The following is a 12,190-nucleotide window of genomic DNA, read 5'->3' as shown; positions in this document are numbered from 1 at the left end:
CCTGCCTCAGCCTCCCAAAGTGCTAGGATTATAGGCGTAAGCCACCGCACCCAACAGACCCAGGACAGTATTTTGAGGAAATATTACTATGTTAATAAAAAGAGTGCCACTGGCAATGATGGCACTTGTGATCCTTGCATGAAAGCACCTCCATATTTCAGCTACCACAGAGATGATCTCCACTGCAGGTGGAAAGAGTGGGACACAGAGTGCCCCAGCAGCAGTGCAAGGGAAGAGGCACGATTACATTGCAAATGGTGAGATTCCTACTCCAGTATTCCTTCTCTTGACCTTCTCTAGCTCTCAAAAACTTGACATAATTATACACAATGAGACTCCTTGAGTCCCACCTGATGTTCTCAAATTCTTCTTTCCCAGTGACGAACTGTGCTGCACTAAGTTCATAGTCACTGGACTCCCCAGGAAACCAAAAATCATCAGGATGATGACATTTGAGTAAAAATATTCCAGGTGACAACTCGTGTATGAAAAGTAGTAACTGCACCTTCCGTTGCAACAACACAAGGCTTTTAGCAATTCTTCAAGCACCTAACCACGCACTGAACATCTGCGTAAGTTCTGGGTTATCATGGTTACGAATTCCTCTGTTCTCAAAGACACTCATCCATGTTTACATGGGTTGTTAGGCTATTTCTTTACTCAAATGACTCTTCTTTTCCTGGGATGCTCCAAGTATTCAAAGAAGATCACAGCACTTTGAGGATGGACACAGAGAATCAAACACGATGGATCTCCCTCGCTCTGCATCCAGAAAGGCCCATCCTTTGTCTGGCTCAGGACTCAGGGAAGTGCCAGATGGAAGCTGTTCAGAGATCATCATCAGACTTTTCTGCTCTGTCTTGACACAACAGCCTCAAGCCCCCATACTTCACTGGCTGTTACTGAAACATGTTCACAAGAAATCTTGAACTATGCTTTGAGCCAGAGTTACCAAAATGGATGATGTATTTCTCAGGAGAAACTATCGTCTTCATATATTCATGAACAGGGACAGTACCGCCATGAACGATCTGTCTGAAAATGCCCTTCCACTTTCCTCTAAGGGAAACTGTTCTTGGACAATCACTTACAATGTCTTTCCTTAAAGGTTATTCTGTGCTGAAAGTATCGCAAGCATCCCATCAAGATTAATGGAAGGCAGGGCAGCCACTTTTAAAGAGATAAAATAGAACCACAGTGTAAGTCAGCAAAATGGTCAAGTAAATCGTGATGCCTTTGCTTATCATGGAGCTGCATTAAAGAGAAATTAACTTTAGAGGTCAAGACAATACTGTAGTGTAGGGAGAGAATTATTGCTCCTCCCTGAAGACTTTTCTCCCTGAGGCAAGACAGCACATACCATAGATTAAACTTTCATCAGCAGATCTTGGAATTCCATCAATCTTTCATTACTGTTTGGCTCAGAGAATCCCCTACCAGATGTCATCAGGAAACTACTTCTTCCAAACTGAGACCCCACCTAATCACTCCTAGGGAAAAAAAAAACAATGACCAAGAAGAAACAGAGATAACTTTCGGATTAGCTCAAAAACAAGAGAGACCCATTATTCCTTTTCTCTCTCTTTTTTTCTTTTCTTTTCTTTTTTTTCTTTTTTTTGGATACAGACTCTCACTCTGTCACCAAGGCTGGAGTGCAGCGTTGTGATCTTGGCTCACTGCAACCTCTGCCTCTCAGGTTCAGGCGATTCTCCTGCCTCAGCCTCCCAAGTAGCTGAGATTCCAGGTGTGCACTATCACACCTGGCTAATTTTTGTAATTTTAGTAGAGATGGGGTTTCACCATGTTGGCCAGGCTGTTCTCTAACTCCTGGCCTCAAGTGATCCACCTGCCTTGGCCTCCCAAAGTGCTGGGATTACAGGTATGAGCCACTGCACCCGGCTGAGACCCATTTCTAAATCACTGTCACCTAAAACACTGCCCTTTATCATGGACAGTTTCTACTAATTTAGAAGGGAAGCCTCCTTGGCACAGGGGCTGCGGTGTCACCTGCAGTGTGGTGTAGTTAAACAGAAAGAGCCACACTGGCTTGCTCAGAAAAGCTTTCCTGACTGCCCTCCATATGGCGGACAGACTCTCTGCACTGTGTGAGTGGCTGTCCCTTTTATACAGTGCTAATTTAATCTTAAAGGTCAACCAGGGAGGGGACAGGCAGGACCAGGCAGGAGACAGAAACCACACCAGTCATTCGAACGGAGAATAGCACAAAGAATTTTAACTAGTAACTACAATGGCAAAAGGGGATCCTGAGAAAGCTCCCATGGAGGCTGCAACTGCAAGAGGGGGGCTCTGACCTGCAGGGTTGAGGGAAGAGAGGAGAGAGGTTGTAATCATTAAAACACAGAAGCCTCACGGAAGAATCTCCTGGAGAAAAACCTCTGACTGCAGAGGAAGAGGCATTGTTGGTTGCTGGTGCTGCCCCCAGGCTTGAAGGAGGGACCCCTGGGCCAGGACCCAGACCTAAAAAGAGGGCTTGACTGCTGATTGTGCTGGAATCTCTGAAGAAGGCGTGTGATGAAGCCAGTCCTGCATTTCTGTGAAGTTGGAAAAACTGCAAACTGGGTTCAGAACCGATGCAATTGGGATAAAGATGTGTTTCTAGGATGGTGCTCAGAGAAACAGGAAGCAAAGGAGGGAGGAAGTTCCTCCTTCCTCCTCCACCTGGCAGTTCTCCTTCGAGTGCTGCACAGTCGTCAGTCTAACAGGTAGCAGACGAGAGAAGCAGGAGTGTGGTTTGCAGAGTCCCAGCCCCAGCATCACAAAGCTGAGTGGGGAAGTGTGGGTTTGGAGCTGAGGGGACAGCTGCTTAATGACACTAGTACAGGAAGCAACAGGCCGTGGGAGTGAGAAACTTGAGGCAATTGGTTTTCACGCTGCGTCAGAACATTAGCTGTTAAACTTCTTTGGTGGTTGAATTTTAACTTGGCAAATGTCTGTGCAACTAGAGACTCTAGTTCCCAGAGTCCTCTGCAGCTGAGTGTGGCCAGTGGGGTGTGAATGGAATGTGACTGTACCTGAGGTGTGCAAGTTCCAGGTGTCTTCAACTTGGAGACAAGTCACTTGGCCTGGTCAGGCCAGGATGACAATTGAGGGATGGCAGAGCAACAATCTGGAAGGAGCCTGAGCCCCTGAGTGGCACAGAGCTGTTCTGCCAGGTGAGGCATGAGCTGTGTAGCTGTGGCATGAGAACTAACTTCTGGCACTGAAGCCAGTGGACTGCAGAGTACTTGTGGCAGCAGCCTGGCCTATACCCTATTATAATACACAGAAGGCCAAGGCGGGAGGATCACTTGAGCCCAAGGAGTTCAAGGCTGCAGTGAGCTATGATCACATCACTGCACTCTACCTTGGGTAACAGTACAAGACCTCATTCCTTTGAGAAAAAAAAAAGGCCAGGTACGGTGGCTCACACCAGTAATCCCAGCATTTTGGGAGGCCGAAGTGGGTGCATCACCTGAGGTCAGGAGCTCGAGACCAGCCTGACCAACACGGCGAAACACCACCTCCACTAAAAATACAAAAAATAGCCGGGCATGGTGGCATGTGCCTGTTATCCCAGCTACTTGGGAAGCTGAGGAAGGAGAATCACTTGAACCTGGGAGGCTGAGGTTGCAGTGAGCCGAGACCATGCTACTGCACTCCAGCCTGGGCAACAAGAGTGAAACTCCATCTGAAAAAAAAGAAAAACTTACTCAAGTTTAGCTCTAAGGAACAGTAGCAAGGCTGAGCAGTGCTTTCAGGTACCCCCAAATGCTGCTAGTAGAAGACACAGTTAGGAAAGGAAATAGAGACTGCCAAAAAAATGGGCCTTTTCCGCAACGACTTTCTATATACAGCAGCTACAAAGATCGCCTCATTCCATTCTGAGCATGTTATTACTCAAATGTTCTTTCTGTGAAGAGTTGGGCTGTGCTGAGTTCCCATACCTGGGTCCCCCATTCTTTTTCTTAATGCTTTGAAAATGTGGAAACTATTCTCAGCTCATGGACCCACAAAAACGGTCCTCAGGTACATGGTGTGTCCACCTTTGCTTTCCATTCATTCATGTGGTCTTAGCTCCTCAATGAAGAAGCCAGACTGTAGGGACAGGGACCATGTCATGGCCTTCTGTGTCCTGCTGCTGACTAGCATAGTATTTAGAACACAGACCCAGCCTCTCCTCCCCTGCCAACCCTGGGACATTTAGACCATTCACCATCTCTTGTCAAGATTAATAGAGTAGCTTCCCATTTGGGCTGGCAAAAATACCTGGGGTGTGTTTTTCGCTCTGCCACGAACTACATGGGTCATCTAAGGTAAACACGCTCTTCTGTCTTCAGTTTCCTAACCTCTAAAATAAAGAGACTGAAAGACACTGATACTAAAGCACCTTTTAAATCTAAAAACCTATGAGTCAAAGTTTCGCATATTCTAAATAATTAATTCCAATATTCCTCAGGATCCCTGAACTCCTCCCCAAAATTCAGCAGTGTTTTCAAAAGAAGTCAAAACAAAGCAGCAGAACAGCACTGGCATGAAAACGAGAACATAAAGTACGTGTGACGAAAGCCTTTTTAAAAACAACCTAGCCAGGCACAGGGGCTCACACCTGCTACCCCAGCACTTTGGGAGGCTGAAATGGGAGGACTGCTTGAATCCAGGAGTTCAAGACCAGCCTAGGCAACAAAGTGAGACCCTGTATCCACAAAAATAAAAAAAAACACCTGTAGTCCCAGCTACTCAGGATGCTGAGGCAGGAGGATCGCTTGAGCCCAGGAATTTGGAGGCTGCAGTGAGCGATGATCACGCCACTGCACTCCAGCCTGGGCAACAGAGCAAGACCCTGTCTCTAAAAATAAAAAGAAATAAAACATCTTGAGCCGGGGTCTTGGTGGATAAAAACAGCTGGGAATATCTTAGAAGAGAATATGAGAAAAAATTCGGTACAGTAGGGACTATATTCTTTAGACAAAAGTTTCTGAGATCATAATCAGATAAAACAATCAAGTCAAAGACAACCTTATTTGGAAATTTATGAATAATCTATGACACAGAAATATTTTATTAAAAGCTGTTCATCAAAACCAGAAAACAGAGGTATCAAACACCTTCTAGGAAGAGAAGTTTGGCTACACAATCTGTAAGTATAAGCAACATCACAGGGTAAACACTGAATAAGAAAGAACTGTTTAAAAAGCACTTGCATACATCATGACTGTTGATGGTTGTGTGAGAAAATATTTTAAATGGTCCATTTTCAAGGCATGATAAATCTAAGTCCTGGCAGCCTGCTTGCAAATGTAACCACACCACATGGTTCATACACCTAGAAAGTCACAATAAGCTAACAGAATGTAGAGGAGGGGTCAGCCCATTAAAGGGAAGAAAGTTTTGTTATTGGGAAATGAAAATTAAGCGGGGAAGGGAATGGGGTATAACCTTACAAGGCGGATAATGAAACTCAGGCAACATCTAGGAAGATCGTAGCCCCATAGTACTTGGCCAGTGAGGAACTTGGGGGGGGGGCTGGCACGCTAGGAGATAAATTACCTGTTGTGACTGTCCTAGGTGTGCCTGCCCACCAGATACCCGATCTTGCAAGACTGTTATTAAAAAGTCTCACTGTCACTGTTCTTCGTCCATTCTTCGGGTTTGAATGGGGGAGTGTGTTTCTCATAGTTGCTATTCATTATGAAGAAATTTTATCTTCATTAGAGCAGGCCCAATGGGGTCTCCACTTAAAATATTCATTAAAAGTAATTCCTATTTTTCTTAATAATCAAAAAGAGCACTTTAATGTTGCCACAAATTTAAATGAATGAATTTACTAACGAGAGCAGTATTTCCTGAAGTGTGTTCCATGTGATTGTGTTTCCACCAAGGAAAAGGTTCCAGCCAAACCTGGGAAATGCTTTCTTGCAGAGTCCTAGTGATCTCAGTGTAGGAAAACCTCTGAGAGGGCCCAGTGTACTTAATTTAACTCCGTTTCCCAAGTGACTATAGAATTTTTTTTTTCTCAAGGGAAAACCATGAACATCTTACCTGATTAATCCTCATGGTACACTGATACGGAAGCCTCTTGGAAACATGCCATTTATGGGGTCTGAAACCCTCTGACAATAATCATTTTCATGTCTTGTGGGAAACAGCTGGATTAGCAGACTCTAGGGCTTATTGGCGAAGTACACAAGGATCTCTGTGCCCCTACCCAGAAGATAAGCCTGTGCCAACCACAAGGCAAGAGGGGAGTCCCTGTTCCAAGTTCCCTGTGTTCAGAAATTATGTTTGGGTTGGGCGCAGTGGCCCACACCTGTAATTCCGGCACTTTGGGAGGCCGAGGCATGTAGATCACCTGAAGTCAGGAGTCCAAGACCAGCCTGGCCAACATGGTGAAACCCTGTCTCTACTAAAAATACAAAAAATTTGCCAGGCATGGTGCCAGGCACCTGTAGTCCCAGCTACTTGGGAGACCGAGGCAGGAGAATCGCTTGACCCCGGGAGGCAAAGGTTGCAGTGAACTGATATTGCACCATTGCACTCCAGCCTGGGGAACAAGAATGAAACTCTGTCTCAAAAAGGAAAAAACAAAGAAATTATGTTTGCTTGGTTTTGGTACTTCTGCAAAAAAATAAGGAGGAAGGTGCTTGCCGGGGTCTGAGTGAATAAGAACGCTGAGGCTGGAAGCTAGCATAGGTCCCTGAAACTGGGTGGGGACATCCCTCCCAACTCACCTTTGGGACAGTAGCCTGGCCGGCCCACAGAGACAAGATGAAAGGAAGCATTCGGTCAATGGCCTCAGTCGCCAAGGGCAGAAATGCCACCTCTAAGGCCCAGTGCACACACCTGCATACGTCCTCCTTTGCATAGCGGGCAGGAGGAAAGCAGGCAAACCTGGGTGGCTCCTGGGGCTGAACTGGATTGGAAAGACAAAGCTCATGAAACTCCTTTCCCCAGTCTCCGTCTCTAGGGGCCATGACATTTACCTCACTGATCAAAGGGAACAAAAGTCAGCTATGGCCAAGAAAGAGGAGGCAGCCCTCACTCTACCAGGCAATAAAGCAGATGGGCCCGAAGAAACACCGTAATAAAGATAGACATGGCTCTCAAGAAGACAAAGACTTCAGCCTAGTCATGCGACAACCAAAACCCCACAGAGACCGGTATCTGATGTGACTCAGCTTCTCGTGCTGTTCATAATAAAAGGTCTCTCCAACTCAGCCCTGGGGCTCAGTGGGGGTATCATAGCCGATCCCCTCTTCATGCAAAGTAAACTCATTCCCGAGGGAATTTCTTCCAAGCAAATCAAAACCACTTGAAAGCCGTAAAAAAATGTTACATCCAAAATACTTTGATAATTTCTGAAATTACGTGGCTCAGGGAAGCACTCTAGATTTGCAGAAAGATTTTGTGCCCTTCATGTCTGGCATAACACATACTTCTCTCATTCATTTTAACCACATCAATTTCTTCTGCCCCTACCCAGAAGATAAGCCTGTGCCAACCACAAGGCAAGAGGGGAGTCCCTGTTCCAAGTTCCCTGTGTTCAGAAATTATGTTTGGGTTGGGCGCAGCAACCCACACCTGTAATTCCGGCACTTTGGGAGGCCGGAAATTCCCGAAGAGATTCTACTTTCTCAGCAAGGGAAGTTACAAAAGAGAATGCAAAATGGGCTCGTTTTTCGTGAGCAAAATGAAACACTTTTATGTTTTATTCATGCAAAGTGAAAACTCCTTTCCTTTGCAACATTACAAATTGAATTTGCTCTTGTAAATTGGCGTTAAAGAAAAAAAAAAAGGAATCAAAAGCAAAGGAAAGTAAAAAAAGCAGGAGTACAAAGGCCCCTTCTTCTGGGGAATGGAAACTCAGGGGACCAATGGGGAGAAATCAAACCTTTCACCAGCAAACACACTTTTAAAATTTACCGTTTCCGTGCCGATCGGGCTGAAGGCACCCACAACCCCACGATCTTGCTGAGGTCCTGCTAGCTATGTGGAACTGTCCCATGATCTCGCTGAGGTCCTGCTGGCTACGTGGAACCCTCCCATGATCTCGCTGAGGTCCTGCTGGCTACGTGGAACCGTCCCACGATCTCGCTGAGGTCCTGCTGGCTATGTGGAACCCTCCCATGATCTCGCTGAGGTCCTGCTAGCTATGTGGAACCCTCCAATGATCTTGCTGAGGTCCTGCTAGCTATGTGGAACTCTGAGTGTATTTCTAAATTACACTCATCTGCTAACACTGAGTGAGAATAAGAACATGAGTAATACAGCCCACGTTTCAAAGCCATAACCAAGGCAACGTAACCTAATTCACACTGATTTCATCAGGGGTGGGAGTGGGAAGGTCTTCCTGCTTTGTGGGACAACTGAACTCATTAGGGTCTGGAACAGCCTCTCATCCTCTAGATCACATGATCAAGTGTACTTCAAGTCTCCCTGAGGTCTGACTCCTCTCCAACCTCCACTGTCTTTAAAAGGAAGCCATGTCATTAGCTGCATCTGCTAGCGTGTGTTTAAAAATCAAGGGCTAACATTCATTAAGCATCTGTCATGTCCCCATCACTGAACTGATTACTGTATACACACACATGCGCATATATATATGTATTGTGGTCCTTATTATGATCCTCACTTCACAGATGAGAGAACTGAGGTTCAGAAAACTTGAATAATTTTGTCAACTGGAGTTTGAATCATTTGTTTCCTTCCAGACATGTAGCATTTGGCCTCACTTTAAAGAGTAAGGGTGAGCTGAAAACCTCATCAATACAAACCACTGACAATCTGACCTTAAGAAAACCCAAGCTCATCCACTTGTACACGTAAGTAATGTAACGAGCTCCACACCTTGGTTCCTGCCTTAAAAACAAACATGGAGGACAGGAACCAGGAAAAGCTCAAGCATCTTATACCCAGGGCCTTCTACCAAAGCTAAATGTTTTTAATGACGACCAAACATCACCAGAGAGCTTCCTTGTAAAATTAATCCATGCATCTCTCCAGGGCTACAGCTCTGGCAAGCAAGGGAATGACAGGTGTGTGCACATAATCCATCCACCCATTCCCCCAAAGCACCTGGCCCAGCTGTCATCATTTACTACTCCGTTACAAAAGCTCAAAGATGCAACTGTGCTCCCAGGAAGGCTTATCCAATCGGCAGTGAGAAGAAAGACACTTTAGCTCTCTCTTTTGCAGACCATTTCTCACGTCTAGTTCCAGCATAAATGCTTATTCTTTAACTGATGAATACTTGGCCATAATCCTTTCTTTCTGGTTTAGGACTTGGAACTGAATCAAACATACTAATGCCCAGCATTGGTTGACAAAGGCTGTCATAAGCCAAGGTAGACCACAACCCCATTAGAGAGACCAAATGACTCAATAAAAAAGCAGAATGTTCAGAAATGGAACCATAAGCTCAGGAGAGCCGCTCTCTGTTGTCTGGGATTTTTATCCTCTTCTGCAATGCTCTTGCCCATTTTCAACAAATCAATAACAAGCTATCATCGTACAGCTCATCCCTAAATGCTAGGACATGCTCTAGTACCTTGGGGATTGCCAAAGATTGACTATAATTTAAGAATTAACTGCATTTAATGTAGACCAATTACTTAACAATGGTCTCTGAGTATAAAGTCTGTATAACTGCTACTTTATTAGTTAAAATATGCACTTGAAAATCAAAACTCCTTGTTTCCAATCATCCTGGAGAACAGAAAATTCGTAACACATCTAAGACGCATTTCTTATAAATAACGTATTTTCAGTAGGATTTCAGAAAAATATACATCAAATGGAATTTTGATATGACCAGACCTTTCCAGTGTTAAAAAAGTTTCAGCAATCCCAAACTCCGGAAATTCCTGATATCATGATTTAATGACCTGAGGCTTGTGATGAAAGGCTGTACAACGTCCCCCTTCAAGTAAGCCCTTGATGAAGAAAACAGCAGCAGGAGGGCCTCTGAAATGGCTGACACTCAACTGAATGAAATGGAATTAATTTTAAAAAGACTGCAGAGAGGAGGGGAAAAAGGGCTTGAGATGGCCTGGGTTGGAAACTTGGTTGAATGAGGAGGGTCAGGAGGAGAAACATGCAGAACTGGAAGGCAGGATCAGGGTCAGCATTGACAAAAGATTTGAGACAATGAAGCTAGGAAGGGAAGCAGTTTGGAGGCTTTAAGAGGCAGGGAACTAGAGACACGCTTTCATTTTGTACATTTCTATACGGAGGCTACACGAGTTTTGTATTCGGTGAAATGCTGCGAGACCATGCTTTGGTGTTCAGCTAGAACAGGGACATGGGTGAGGTGACCTGGACTGCCCCACCCGGGGACTCACCGGCCATTGTCGCGGCCCACGCCCCACACGCGGATGCTGACGATGGGCTGCGAGTGCAGCACACTGCGGTCCATGGGGTCCACCAGGCTGAGCATGTCGTTCTCCAGGATCAGGTACATGTCTTTCCCCTGGGACACAATGAGAAAACACGCTGTCTTCTTCATGCAGGCTGGAAAGCCTAATTGCGTGTGGCATCGAGGAACGCTGTGTCAGCCACCAAAAGAAGTCGCCCTGAGGTCTGTAATTTGTCTGCCCAAGAAATGTCCTTTCTCGACAAGAATATTCATATCTTTCTGATTCCTCTCATACACCCAATTTCTCTCTCCCTCTCTGAGTCCTCTGAAATGTGCTCCCATCCTGCTTTCCAGGCTGCTCTTAAATTTAATTATTTACACTTCTGAATCTTTATGACAAAAGGCTAATGGTGGGTTCCCTGGAGAATTTAGTCGTTCACTAATTCTGTGCCCATCAAATTCTTAGAACCTCTATCTCCCCATTCTTCTGGCCAGCTCCTACCAAGCATCCCCTCGACGGCCTTTCCAGATCCACAACGATACCTGCTTCTTCTCGGCTTTTACACCACTTCCTAGCTGTGTGGTCTGCCTGACAGACAGCAGGCACAGCTTCGTGACATTTCTCAGCACTAACAATGGCTAACATTTAAATGACATTAGGCCACGTGCTTAAGGTGCACTGGCTCATGATCTCTCTAAATTGCGCTCTAAGGGCTTGGATTGTTACTATCACCAGTTGGCAGTTGGGGAAACTGACACTGAAAGGTTAAGTAACTTGCTCAAGGTCTGACACAGAACCTGTGGGTACTGCTGGGATCCCAGCATGGGGGAACACCCAGGTCTCTCAACTCCTGCACTGTCCTTCGGAGTCTTACACTCTGGTGTCCCATCTCCCCACCTGTGTTGGCTTTCTGTGGGCAGAAGCACTAGACTATTGATTCCCCCTGCAATCTCCCAGGCATAATTTTAGGACATCATTAAATATCTGTTGCACAGCTGAAACACTCTCTCTCCTCAAGGTCATCTAGATGCTGTGGCACTGATGATGGAAGATCTGGCTCGGCAGAACAGTGAGGCTTCTTGGTAGGTCTTCAAATCTCAAAGTGAAACAGATAAACTGCTTTCTGGTATAGTTTTTGGGAATGATGTTTTAGTTTCCCACCAAACATTCTCGGAGTGAAATAGAGCTCTGATGCTCAGGGAGGCAGAGATAGGTATCTCAGTGCCTCTGTCAGCCAGTGTTGAAGCTGTGGCCTGTGTCTACAGCTGAGATCCAGCCTGGTCTCAAATCTTCCCCCAAGAGCAGCTAAGCCATTTACAGACGAAAGCACTGGCAGAAAACACAACTCGTGTTGACTGTTGTGGTGAACACGATTCACAGAGCCTGGAGCATGCTGCCTTAGACCTACGGCTCTTCTAAAGGTCAATCATTCACATGTTAGTATAAATCACAACCACCTTCCTTCTAAATCCTGGCCAAGAAGGAACAGCATTTTTGACTGAAGGAGAGTGAAAACAGGTGGAGAATTTGGTGGTAAACATAGGCCTGGGTTTTGTTCTTTATTTTTTTTTGAGATGGAGTCTCGCTTTGTCACCCAGGCTGGAGTGCAATGGCATGATCTTGGCTCACTGCAACCTCTGCCTCCCAGGTTCAGGTGATTCTCCTACCTCAGCCTCTTGAGTAGCTGGGACTACAGATGCATGCCACCATATCCGGCTAATTTTTGTATTTGTAGTAGAGATGGGGTTTCGGCATGTTGGCCAGGCTGGTCTTGAACTCCTGACCTCAGGTCATCCATCTGCCGCAGCCTCCCAAAGTGCTGGGACTACAGGCATGAG

The 12,190-nt window shown here is 45.6% G+C and overlaps 1 protein-coding gene across 4 annotated transcripts in view; it reads right to left on the bottom strand.

The window, feature by feature from the left end:
- APBB2 (amyloid beta (A4) precursor protein-binding, family B, member 2) overlaps window positions 1–12,190 on the bottom strand; it is a 433,566-nt gene that overhangs the window by 85,833 nt on the left and 335,543 nt on the right. For all 4 annotated transcript variants that reach the window (XM_011949059.1, XM_011949060.1, XM_011949061.1 and 1 more), the window contains one exon: window positions 10,338–10,465. In XM_011949059.1, the coding sequence (XP_011804449.1) occupies window positions 10,338–10,465 (128 nt within the window). The remainder of the gene's footprint in view (window positions 1–10,337; window positions 10,466–12,190) is intronic.

Source organism: Colobus angolensis, unplaced genomic scaffold, assembly GCF_000951035.1.
Source record: "Colobus angolensis palliatus isolate OR3802 unplaced genomic scaffold, Cang.pa_1.0 Scaffold29, whole genome shotgun sequence".
In the NCBI taxonomy this organism is placed as follows: Eukaryota; Metazoa; Chordata; class Mammalia; order Primates; family Cercopithecidae; genus Colobus; species Colobus angolensis.
The sequence above is the reverse complement of the archived record's forward strand: the minus strand, read 5'-3'. Positions and strand labels throughout refer to the sequence as shown.